Genomic DNA, 13,789 nt, shown 5'->3' with positions numbered 1-13,789 from the left:
ACTAATTATCAGAGAAATGCAAATCAAAACTACGAGGTGTCACCTCACATCAGTGAGAATGGCCATCACCAAAAAAATCTACAAACCCCTAGTGGTGCAGTGGTTAAGAATCCACCTGCCAATGCAGGGGACACGGGTTGGATCCCTAGTCCAGGAAGATCCCATGTGCCGTGTGTGCCACAACTACTGAGCCTGCGCTCTAGAGCCCACAAGGCGCAACTACTGAGCCCGCACACCACAGCTACTGAAGCCTGTACACCTAGGAGCCCATGCTCCACAACAAGAGAAGCCACAGCAATGTGAAGCCCGTGCACCACAATGAAGAGTAGCCACCTTTTGCCACAACTAGAGAAAGCCATTGAGCAGCAACAAAGACCCAACACAACCAAAAATAAATAAATAATAAATAAATCTTAAAAAATATCTACGAACAATAAATGCTGGAGAGCATGTGGAGAAAAGGGAACCCTCCTATACTGTTGGTGGGAATGTAAATTGTTATAGCCACTATGGAGAACAGTATGGAGGTTCCTTAAAAAACTAATAGAGCTACCATATCATCCAGCAACCCTACTCCTGGGCATATATCCGGAGAAAACCATAATTCGAAAAGGTTCACGTACCCCAATGTTCACTGCAGCACTACTGACAATAACCAGGACACGGAAGCACCCTAAATGTCCACTGATGGAGGAATGGATAAAGAAGATGTGGTGTGTGATACACATACATACATACACACACACACAATGGAATATTACTCAGCCATAAAAAGAACAAAATAATGCCATCTGCAGCAACATGGATGGACCTAGAGACTGTCATAATGAAGTAAGTCAGAGAAAGACAAATATCATATGTTATCGCTTATATGTGGAATCTAAAAAAATGGTACAAACGAACTTACTTACAAAACAGAAACTGAGTCACAAATGTAGAAAACAAACTTACGGTTACCAGAGGGGAAGGTGGGGGGGAGGGATAAATTGGGAGACTGGGATTGACATAAACACACTACTGTATCTAAAATAGATAACTATTAAGAACCTACTGTATAGCACAGGGAACTTTACTCAGTGCTCTGTATATGGGAACAGAATCGAGAAAAAGGGTGGATATAAGTATATGTATAACTGAGTCACTTGCTGTACAGCAGAAACTACACAACACTGTAAATCAACTACATACCAATACATTTTTTTCTTAATCTAATGAAATTTACCCTGCTAGGTTTATGATTTGCTTGGGACCTGTGGCCCCTTTCCTCCTCTTGATGTCTCTCTTTTAGAAATGGGAATGTCTTTCCAATGCCTGTCCGACCACTGTATTTGGAAGCAAATAATTTGTCTGGTTTCACAGGTTCACAGACTATAGAAGAATTCTGTCTCGGGGTGAATCAAACCTCAAGTTTCACTCATACCTGACCTTAAACAATATTTACATGATGTATTTGTTCAGGTTCTCCAGAAAAACAGAACCAGTGGGGAGTGTGGGTACGCATGCATATATACATATGCATAATGATTATAAAGAATTAGCTCATGCGATTATGGAGACTGACAAACCACAAGATCTGCGAGCTGGAGACCCAAGAGAGCCGATGGTATAGTTCTAGTCTAAATGTAGGCAGGCTCGAGACCCAGGAAGGGCTGATGCTTCCATTAGAGTATAAAGGCAGGAAAAAACTGATGCCCCAGCTCAAAAGCAGTCAGGCAGGAGGAGTCCCTCTTACTCAGCCTTTTTGTTCTATTCAGGCCTCCAACTGACTGGATGAGACCCGAGGACCTCAGGGAGGGCAATCCGCTTTACTTAGTTTCCGGATTCGAATGTTAATCTTAACCAGAGACATCTTCACAGACATACCCAGAGTAATGTCTGACCAAACATCTGGGTACTCCATGGCCCAGCCAAGCTGACACATAAAACTAACCATTACAGATGAGATTTTAGACTTAGAATTGATGCTGGAATAGGTTAAGAATTTGGGGGACGCTGGAATTGAGTGAATGTATTTTACAGGTGAGAAGAACATGAATTTGGGAACTGAATTTTGAGAATAGTGTGTTATGAGTTGGATTGTGTCTCCCTAATATGCATATTTTAAAGTCCTCACCCCCATTATCTCAGAAGGTGACCTTATTTGGAGATAGGGTCTTCACAAAGGTTATCAAGTGAAAATGAAATTATTAGGGTGGGTGCTAATGCAATACGACTGGTATCACTATCAAAAGAGGAAATGTGGACACAGACTTGCACAGAGGGAAGACAATGTGAAGAGACACAGGGACAAGACAGCCACCTACAAGCCAAAGAGAGTGGCCTGGAACAATTCCTTCCCTCACAGCCCCCGGCAGGAGCCAACCCAACCCTACCAACACCTTGATTTTGGAGTTCTAGCCACCAAAATTGTTAGACAATACATTCCTGTTGTTTAAACCACTTAGTCTGTGGTACTTTTTTACAGCAGCCCTAGCAAACTAATATATAGACTCTAATCTCTATCTGTCCATTAATATTGCTCTCAGCACATTCTTTAACAATGATCAACAGTTACGGAGTGTTTACTAGGTGCTAGTCACTGCAGTAAGTACTTGGATACACGCTATCTCAGTGAGTACGTAAGTCCACCCTTTGAGTAAACTTTACAGCATGAGAATTATGACTCAATAAAAATAAATATACAAACCATCAAAAGGAAAAAACTTTCTGAAGCGGATGTGATAATTATCCCAATTTCGGAACTGAATTCAAGAAAACAACTGGTATATGCGCAGGGGCAGAAACTGAAGCCAGATGTCTGAGTACAGACCTGGGCTCCCAACCACCTCACCAAAGTGCCCTCCCTTCCCCCACGTTGCTTTTTTTCCAGTGTGACAGCTGCATGAGAAATTACAATGTGCCGAGACAGACTTCATAGTATGATAGCTCATCTTGCTATTCACAACTGCGTGTTACTTGCATTCCCAACAATACCCTAGAGTTCATAAAGCCCATAAAATGAGACAACTCTTATTGAACACATAAATTTTTAAAAGCAGGTACTATATGCATTGCCAAGGGTTTTCAGAAGTCTGAATCCAAACTATAGTAAGAGTCTTTTTAAAAGCTTGTCAAACCAATTCTGAAATTAATATAGAAAGTCAAAGGAGCTAGAAAAGAAAAACAATTTTGAAAAAGAAGAGAGTTAGCCAACTTGAATTACATAATTTCATGACATTATTATAAAGCTGCAATTATCAAGGGTGGTACTGGTGAAAGGACACGTAAATCAATGCAACAGAACAAAAAGTCCAGAAACGCATCCACATGTATATGGGCAGTTAATTTTTTCCAAATTTGGAAAAGCAATTCTGTGGAGAAAGGATAGTATTTTCAATAAATGGTACTGTATCAACAGAATATTCATATGCAAAAGGCATGTATCCCTATACCTAACACTTATTTAAAAGTTAACTCAATATGGATCAGAGTCTAAATGTGAAACTTTAAGGTGTAAAACTTCTAGAAGGAAACATAAGGCCAAATCTTTATGCCCTTGAATTTGAGAAAAATTTCCTAAATATGACACTAAACTCATAATCTATAAAGAAAAAGTTAATTAAATGGATTTATCAAAATTTTAAATGTTTTTTGAAGACACTATTACAAAAATGAAGACAAGCCCCAGACTGAAAGAACATATTTACAAAACACATATCTCAAATGGGACTTGTACTCAGAATACCTAAAAAACATTAAAAAATTAATGAGAGCAAGCAAAAGCTCTAAACAGACATTTTATCAAAGAAGATATATGAATGACACATAAGCACAATGGAAGATAATATTATTAATCATTATGGACACATACACAGCTCTCAGATTAGGGGACAAAAAACCAACAATACCAAATGCTGGTGAGGATGCGGAGCAAGTGGAACTCTCATACACTGCTAGTGTGAAAGCAAAATGGTATAGCCACTGTGGAAAACATCATGGAAGTCTCTTATAAAGTTAAACCCACATTTACCACATGACCCAGCAATTCCACTTCTAGATAATTACCCAAGAGAAATAAAAACCTCTGTTCACACAGAAATCTGCTGATGAATGTTCATAGCAGCATTATCCATAATCACGAAAAACTGGAAATAACTCAAATGGGAATATTACTCAGTACAAAACAGGAACAAACTACTAATACAGTATACGCACCACCACTGATAAATCTCAAATTCATTATGCCGAGTAAAAAAAAGGCCAGGCTCAAAAGGCTACATACATATGATTCCATTTATATGATGACATTCTGGGGAAAAGACAGAATTATAGAGACAGATCAATGGTTGCTAGGACTGGCAGTAAGGGAAAGTATTTAGGGGAGATGAGGTTACTGTTCTACAACTGGATTACTGTAGAGTTCACATGACTCTGTGTTTGTCAAAGTATCCATAAAAGGGTAACCTTTATTGTACACAAATTATATCTCACTGCACACTCAAAAAAAAAAAAAAAAAAAGAGTAGCCTTGAGATAGGCTGGGACCTGAAACCTAGGACCCTGTGCAGCACTGCTTGCACCTGGAAAAACATCTCCTCCAGCAACAAAATACAAAGAAACTAGAAGAGACTAAAAATAACTGCGCAATGCCCAGTTGGGGCAAATTATGAACAACAAGATACAAAAAGACCAAAAAGCTCATGTCCACTTCTGAGGAACTGTGCAAAAACATGGTACCAGGAGCTAAAGCATGACCTCCCCACGCAGCACCACCAAGGGGGTAGGCAGACTGCTGAAGCTACCCCCCTGGACCCACTCCTACCCTGACCCCATATAAGGAACCAGCTCACCTTCCCCCTCAGGGAGTGAACAAGGGAAACTGCTACTTGTTTTAGCTCCCTCCCACTGAGTTCCAATAAAGCATTGCCTGAATTTCTTACCTCGCCTCTGATTAATTTCTACTGATTAAGGAGTCCAAGAACCCTGGTCTGTAACAGCCTAACTTAACACTAAGTTCAAAAAAATTTTAAGATGGGAACATAAAAATCCTAAAAGATGGGTACACCCTGGTTGTCTCAAGCAAGTTAAGTTAGTTAAACGGATTTGAGTAAAGTTTGAGTTTGGTTTGTTTTGTCTTGTTAAAATGTGTCACAGCTTCTGTACTATAGGAGTTTGAAGGCCTGGTTTCTGTTCCTGATTCTGCCAATCAGGTGATAGGTATTGTAAGAGAATTTGTATTTCACTCTTTCTCTGCTTCTAAGTTCCTTATTTTTAAAAATGAGAAAAAGCATTCCTAACCTCAAGATAGCTGTAGCCATCAAGAGATGATAATATGGGACATGCAGGTTGATACACGGAATATGCATAGGATCACCCACTAAATATATTATTACAGCAAATTCAGTCAGAGTTAAGATTGAAATTTCAACCTTAACAAAAAAACTCAGTCATTACAAACGGGAACAGGGAAGCAGATAATAAATTATCTGGAACGGAATTAAGAAAGTGAAATAAATAATAGGAATCACAAGTACCAAAAAACCTAGGATGTTTGCTAATGGGAATATACAGGGGCTTTTGTAAATAGTATCTTTCTTTGGGGAAGGGCACAAAGATGTCCTTTTCTAAGAGAATATTATTGCAGGTTATCTTTGGGTATTAATAAATGCAATTTAATTATTTTGCAAACAAAACACTTACCAACTGCTCACTAAGTGTCAGCACTAAGTGCTTTACCAAAACACGGCACCAAATGTACTTAGGGAAGTAATTTCCTTACATTCACGTGTTCTATGGAAAAGCTGCAGCAAGTCCCAATATAATGAAAGGAAAGCATTTATATCAGTAATGCTGAATTTGAAAACATTCCTGAAGAACTCCTGTAAGGGTCGTTTGCGTTCCATACCTAAAATATGCGTCCTTATCCTTATTTAAGAAGCTATTGTTTTGATTTAACAAACAAGGAACTAAAATGTCTACTCACTTGGCTATCAGAAAACAAGAGTTAAGTATTTAATACCTTTTAAAAATGTTCTCATATATAAAACAGCGGTAAGACCCACAGAACAGATGCTGAACCCTGCCTTAGGGAAAATGCCTGTGTGTACGTGTGTGACTGTGCGTCCCCAATAAAGAGCAGTACTAAACACATACCTCAACCCCGATAAGGCAGGGGGCCCCTCGCCCTGGGCCTCCGGCATTTAGAAAAAGCAAGGCCCTCCTCCAGCTTTATACCTCCCCACAGGACAAGGATTCTGAAAAAACTTTCTATAACATTCCAGGATACCCAGGTTCCATAGATTCCCTATCCAAACGGCTCCAAAACTGCTTCCAGGATCCGTGTAGCTGAGAGAAGACCCTGCCACCAGTACACATGCACTAGGCTGAATGAGGGCCATGAGGGGCTGTTGGGGGCAGGGGTGCTGGGGGAAGAGCATGCCAACTGCGCCATCCCCGGCTCCCTCCCCACCACACGCACCCAGGTCCCCAAGGGGGTGGAATGGAGTCCGCTATCCCGTGCCTCCACCGTCTGGAATTCAATGAAATCTGAGGTGATTAAAGCCAACTCCCCAAGAGTAAGCCAGAGACGCCTTGCCAAGACAGCCCAACATCAGCCACCGGGAGATGGAGACAAATGCCAAGCCAGATATACTGGCAGCTGTATATAAACACCTGGGTGGGCCAGAGAAGCAAAGTGAAAAGGGCTGGGCCCGTCCGTGCAGTTCCTGAAAAACTGCCGCGGCCCACTGCCACCCGTAGCCCGCTTTACTGGGGGCGGGGGGCGTGGGAGGACGGGGGGGGGGCACGGTGGCTAAGGCATGGGCCCTGACGTCGCCCGCACTGCAGCAGGGAGACAGCAGGGGAGCAAGAGGCGGCGGCCCGCGCAGTTCCAGGGTCCGAGCATCAGCCGATTCCGGGGAGCCAGTGCAGGGCCCGCGGGGGGGAAAGGGCGGGGCCGCGCCGACGTCACTGCCGCGGCCCACGCCAGCGCCGCTTGCCGCTTGCCGCAGGATCGCGGTGGTGCAGGTCTCTGCGGGAGGCACCTAGACCTCTGCGCTGCTCCTCGAACATGGCCGACTCGGAGAACCGGGGCCCCGCGGAGGCGAGCCAGGCGGCGGCCGCGGAGGCGGTAATGGCGGAAGACGGGGCAGCGGCGGGAGATTCTGACAGCGCGTCCGGCGACTCCGACGGCGCGGTCGGCCAGACGGCTGAGGAGCCCCAGACCCCTGCAGAGAATGCGCCAAAACCTAGAAATGACTTTATCGAGAGCCTGCCTAACTCGGTGAAATGCCGGGTCCTCGCCCTCAAAAAGCTGCAGAAGCGGTGCGATAAGATAGAAGCCAAATTTGATAAGGAATTCCAGGCTCTGGAGAAAAAGTATAACGACATCTATAAGCCCTTACTCGCTAAGATCCAAGAGCTCACAGGTGAGATGGAGGGCTGCGCGTGGACCTTGGAGGGTGATGAGGAGGAAGATGATGATGAAGAGTACGAGGATGAGGAGGAGGGAGAGGAGGAGGAGGAGGAAGAGCCTGCGGCGGAGGCGGCGGCGGAGGCGGCGGCTGCGGCCACAGATGAGGGTCCCCACGCTGCAGCCTCTGATGATGCCAGGAAATAAGCGGGGGCAGAGACTGCAGAGGAGAATGACGAGGCAGATTACAAACCCCGATTTCTTGTCTTTTGTTTGTTTGTTTGTTTTAAACACATTGGTGGACGTGAAAAGGCTCAGGCTGTGGACCAAAATACAATGTGAATCAATTCCGACATTCCTAAAGTAATAGTAAATTGACGCAATCAGGTTCTGGCCAGCCCGTTTCAAATTTGATTTCCAATCTGAACACATATAGCAAAAGGTACTGAAGACGAGTTAAATTTAAAATGATTTTTTCATGATCTCTTCTGCGAGGACTGAAGTTGAGACTTCCTAAGGGTGTCAAGTAGATGTGAAGTAAAGAACGTCACTTTGAAACCCTTTCATCACACTAGCATCACACTATGCACGGAACACCCAAGCCGAGACTGAACGTGTTCTCAGTGTTTAAGTCCTCAATGTCTTTAATGTTGCATTTTTCCAGCGCAGAAGCAGCAGAACCCAAGAAAAATCTCATCCTTAAGACTTTGCTTTTGTAACACAGACGTTAGCTTTACACTTCAGAGGACAGTGATGGGATGGAGGGAGCCGGTGCTGGAGATCATGACGGTACTGTTAACGAGGCCCAGAAAACTGCCACTTCAAATTCTAAAGGCTGTTGTGAATATTCGGTTCTGAGAAGGAGGGTGTATAACCTGTGCAATACTGTCAACATATGTGTTCATTATTTACCGTCTCGTGTTTACGTTTATGTGTTTTCTTGGTAGTGTCTATTTACAAGGTGTTTTTAAAAAAAAAAACCCCACGTTTAAGTATTCAATCCCTTTATCTAGCGTTTTAAAAATATTAATTTACTTGAAAAGATGTAGAATCTAGTAAGTTCTGTAAAGCATGTGTATCCAATGTTATGTTTGATCCTTGTGATGTCTTTGTCTTGTAGCTTTTAAAATGTAGCTGTGAAAATTACCAGAACTCTTCACTGAAGCTAACGTTTGGAAAAAATAAATACTTGAAGAACCAATCCAACTGTGTGTCCCCAACCCCAGCTCAGAAGTAGAAAGGGTTTACGTTTGCTTGTGTTAGCTGTGCCTTCATCATTTTGCTATGTAAATGTGACATATTAAATATAAAATGGTGCATAATCAAATTCTACTGCTTGGGAACAGACTGTCATACAGTAAAGGATTTTTAGGAGGACACATTTACTGTAGAGACTTAGCTTCTTTGTGGGTTTTGAATTGTGTGATCTTAAAGAAATTTAAGCATAAAGTTGTTTACCACTGTGGTGTTAATAAAACAGTATTTTCAAAAAAAAAAAGACTCCTACTCTCCCTGTAATCAAATCCCAGCTCTGCCCCCTATTAGCAATGAATCTTGGGCAATTACGTTAATCTGTGTTCAGTTTTTCCTTATCTATAAAAAGGGGATAGTAACCTTCCCTTCCTCACAGGTCGTTGTGGAGAAGAAACTAGTTTATTTACATAAATCCCATAGACCAGCCTCTGACACCAAGTACTCAAGATCTCTTAGCTATTATTATTAGGGTTATTATTATTATTATATGAAAGATAAAGACGATTTGACATTCAACTTCCTAAGTTACAAAAGAGGAGAAAATGCATATCATTATATTCTTAAGTTTATGATTTTATTGTTAAAGGATGTGGCCTTTAATTGATAAACAGGAAATTCAATAAATTGTCTTTTGTTTTCCTCGACATAAAAAAAATCAGGTTTTGATTTCCTCCCAGAAAGGACTTTAATGTGACATTATGCAGATATTAAAAAGTCTATTTAACTTTATATTTGGGCATTCTAAGTGAATTATAAAATTGAAGACCCCCCCCCCCAAATTTTAAACACAGACTTTTCTTCCATTTCCCTTAATGGTTAAAATCACTTAGAAGCAAAATTAAGACTGCTTTACCTTAGGCAACAGAAGGAAGCTCTGACCTGTTGCTAATGGCAATAGCTGAGTGAAACCTTAACGTAATATTAAGCTTCCTTAGGGACAGGACAACAAAAAGAGAAAATCAAAATAATATATTTACATAAGTCAATGATAATTATGGTTATTTGAAACAAGCAAAAAAAAAAGTTAATAAAATTCAATATTCATTTCTTATCCCTAGGAATAAGTTCTAGGTCTCACAAAAAAGCAAAAATGAATGAAACAAACAAGGTGTGTAATCAGTGGGGAAAAAAATTTTTTTGCAGGCATGTGATTTATGTATAGGAAACTCAAGAGAATCAACTGAAAGCTATCACATTCAGTAAGTTTAAGGAATTGACCAGTTACCAGATAAATATATAAAAACCAATAACTATTTCTAGGCACTTCTAATGATAAAAATATATATAAAAGGCTCTTTCACAGTAGAAATAAGAAAATATTTATGAAAACCTCTAATAAAAATGTGTACAACTTATCACAAAGAAATGTGGAAGAGGCCTTTTGAAGTTAAGACTGAATATCACAAAAATGTCAATTCTTCCCAAATTAACTTTTAATTTATTATACTTCAAATCAAAACCCAAACTAGATCTGGAACCATATAATTACCCTAGTCTTCAGCCATAAGAATATGGAAACAATTACCTCAGACTACAGACTCAAAAAAATTTTTTTTAATTGAAGAAAATATATTATGAAGTATTTATCAATTACTGGACAGGGAAAGGTTAAGTTTAGAGCGATTTAAGACCAAAAGAAATAACTGACAGGCTTGACAACACAAAAATTAAGTTTTAAAGATTTAAACAGACTCCACATTTTTAAAAGTAAACAGCAAACTGGGAATAAATCTGCAAGAAATACAGATGACAAAGGGTGAATAGTCTTAATATAATAAAGAACTGATACAAGTCACACGAAAATCATTTCCTCTTAATAGAGAAACATCTAAAGGACATCAGCAGACTACTTTAAAAAAGGGAAATACTGCAGTCCTGTTTAGGGCAGCAAGACACGTCCCGAAAGGGCCCCCAGCAAGGTCTGGGGCACAGGCATGCCGAGCTGTGTGCTCTGGCCAGCAATCTCTCACTTACGCTAAGACTTCAGCGATGGGGTTTTCTAGCTACCAGTCATACCACGTTTGGTCACTCTTCTCAGGATACAGGCACACATATGATGCTCTTCATAATGTCAAGCAATTTCCACCATTTCCTAACTGGGTTGATCTTTCCCCCCTGTTTCCTGCACTGCTTATTTGATAGTTCCTGAGGCAGCCATAAAACTTGCGTGTTAACATGGAGCAGGATACCCTCTCTTCAAGGCAGGTCAAAGACTCTCACTCATAAACCTTTTTTCATCCATGACAGGCCCAAATTAGTAAGCAATGCACAACATAACTGGCAGAAAGAAAGGCAATGTGCATTACGCATTCCTCTCAGTCTCTAAGAGCATTATGCAGAAGACTGCAGCAGACCCACACTCCTTGCCCGAGCACAGCCCAGCGGCTCTCCCTGCCTTAGAGTTTACAGTCCAGCATACACAGACACATTTGCATGTGCACACACAGAGACACAAGCACACTTTTTTATTGCGGTGAAATTCACAAAACATCATTAGCCATTTTAAATGAACAATTCAGTGGCATTTAATACATTAACAATGTTGCGCAATGACCACTTCTACCTAATTCACTTTTTTTTAAACAAAAATATTTTAGAGGTAAACATCAGTAAAATGCATCAGTGCTGTGCAGAATATGTAATGTAGCCTATGTATGGAAGAAATACAAAATTTTACACCTGAGGTCAAGTTTCGTTTTAAATTAGATTTCTGTTGTTTTAAAGAACACAGTATTTGTAAGGATTAGGTGAAATGGGTACTCAAACACTGATGATAATGTATAAGCTGGTATAATTCATTGGCAAAATCAATTTAGCAAAAATATCAACAAATTCAAAATGATATACACTAATTCAATTTCACCCTTGGGACTTTACCATTAAAAAGCAGTTTTAAAAACAAACGAAGCTTTATACATAAGATGTCTGATACAGTCTTATTAAAAATGAAGGAGGGGGAAGAGAAAGAAAAAAAGGGACAGAAAAAAAAAGAACACAGAAACAAGCCAGAAACCCAAAAGGGAAAGAATAGAAAATATACATTCACACAGCAGGCTATGCAGCCATTATTAAGGGTGTCCATGGGGGCTTTATAATAACATGATAGATACAAGCATTGTCTCAACCTAAGTTTAAAAATTCAGACATACAATTTTATATGTATATAGTATGTTTTTAACTATGCCAACTTTGTTTTTTAAAAATTGCATAGTCTGCCTGAAATGAAAACAGCAAACTCTTCAAAGTCATCTACCTTCAAGGGATGAGGGGACAATGGGGACTCTGGAGCCCTGGTCTTGGCCTGTAAGTGGCAGTATGCTGAGAGCACAAGTTCTCAAACAGAATGGCTTTGAATCCTGGCTCTGGTTTTTGAACCCTGGACTGCTAAGCTGTGTAACCTTGAATGAGTGACTTATGCCTCTCTTTGCCTCAGTTTCTTCAACTGTAAAGTGGGGAGGACTGCATGTGAAGAACTTAGGATAATGCCTGACACAAGGGAAGCACTCGAGACGTGTTACTGGCATTTTAATTATCTGCTATTCCTATAACAGTCCAGTGCAAGTACCAGGCAGATCTTAAAGACTACACCTCTCATAGACTATCTCAAGAGATCAAGTGAAGTCTTTCATTAGTCCTAACTGCAGTAGGTCTTAAGGAGCTAGAACTGTTTGTCATGTGTGGGTTTTATTCTCAGGTTCTCTCTATGGAATCTAGGTGCCCTTTGGAGCACTTACCTTAAGCCTTGCATTTCCTTTTTACTATTCTCTCTTCCCACCTCTTTTTTTAATATAGAAGAAATGGGGGAAGATACTGATTGCATTTGATTTGGTTAAACTGAGTTAAAACTGGAGCAAATCTAGAATGATATGTGGGTTTTTTTTTAAATTAATGGTAATAACACCATGCTACAGAGTGTGAGAAATAGCCATGAATAGTCACGTAATACAGTATCATCCAGATGTGACTGCCAGCTGTGGCAAGATTTAGCTAAAGTGCAGCCACCAATAATCACCCACAGACGTTCTTTTACCTGGATGCTTACAATTCACTTGTCTGTCTACAGCTCTTGTCCAAGGAAATAAAGCAATTTTAAGTCCAAATGGAATGTAATAAATTATGGATACAGAATTGGTACCCTTCTGACATTTTCCTCCAGGGCAGTGGTTATAGCAAATATCTCACTGTTAACAAAAACAGCTTTAATGCCAGCAGTATCTATATATACAACTGCTCAAGTTCAAAATCCAGCAGGTGTTATTCTTTGGGTTCTTTCATTTAATTTTCTTAGACTAATCTATGAAATACCCAAAAAGGACCCCCAGTGATGAGGTCACAGCATATAACAGTCAAAAGGAAGTAACAGCTCCAATGATTAATCTTTTACCATCGTATACAAGCTTTCTTACCAGGATCTCAACACGCTCTGATGGTAAGATTTCTGCTTTTTGCAACATTAAAGATAAAGGAAAAAAATTCACTTTTTCTGGCTGTCCCTAACTATGACAGCAATGTTATGTAATGTGGAAATAACCACACTATGTTCTCAGAGGCCTTCCCAACAGGTAACTGTGACAGCAAGGAGGTCTGCCTCCTGTCACCAAGTATAGAGTCAGCAACAACAGTGCCTAAAGCAGTGTGGATGAGTTCACCGTGTGCTCAGTAAATGCTAGCAGCCCAGAAAAGCCAAAACCCAAACTCGCACCTAACACAGAAGCCATCCCATATTTTAATTTCAAACACAGTGTACTGGCAATAAAAACAAGGACCCCCCTCCCCTGCCGCCTGGCAATATTTAAAATGACAGCCCATTTTATTGCACCAAGATTTGAAAACTTTTTCAGAAAGAGAGCAGCTATTTTTTAGAACATCATGGTAACAGAATAATGGAGTTTCAGGATACAAGTAAAAGAATAACCTAAGTTCCCTTATTACTCCTTTGAAATTATGTACTGTCTTTCTTTTAAGGAACCTGTCTGTCGTCAGAACATCTTTATGGAAAATGTTTTGTAGAAGCAGCCCTGAAGTCAGTTAGGGACAAATAACTGCAAAGAAAACAAAAAGGAACCCACATGCCTTTAAACAAAAGCACGCTCTCTGCACTGATCCTGAGGGCCACTCACGGGATCAGCAATGTCCAGGAGTGCGT

At 40.5% G+C, this 13,789-nt stretch overlaps 2 protein-coding genes across 8 annotated transcripts in view; one reads left to right on the top strand and one right to left on the bottom strand.

Annotated features, from left to right (window-relative positions):
* HERC3 (HECT and RLD domain containing E3 ubiquitin protein ligase 3) overlaps nucleotides 1-13,789 on the bottom strand; it is a 121,220-nt gene that overhangs the window by 17,334 nt on the left and 90,097 nt on the right. The window lies entirely within an intron of this gene.
* NAP1L5 (nucleosome assembly protein 1 like 5) lies at nucleotides 7,006-8,843 on the top strand. Its single transcript, XM_057725843.1, has one exon. The coding sequence runs from the start codon at nucleotides 7,048-7,050 to the stop codon at nucleotides 7,594-7,596; it is 549 nt and encodes a 182-aa protein (XP_057581826.1). The 5' UTR covers nucleotides 7,006-7,047; the 3' UTR covers nucleotides 7,597-8,843.

This window comes from Hippopotamus amphibius, chromosome 3, assembly GCF_030028045.1.
Source record: "Hippopotamus amphibius kiboko isolate mHipAmp2 chromosome 3, mHipAmp2.hap2, whole genome shotgun sequence".
NCBI classification, from domain to species: domain Eukaryota; kingdom Metazoa; phylum Chordata; class Mammalia; order Artiodactyla; family Hippopotamidae; genus Hippopotamus; species Hippopotamus amphibius.
This window is presented reverse-complemented; position numbering and strand designations above follow the sequence as displayed.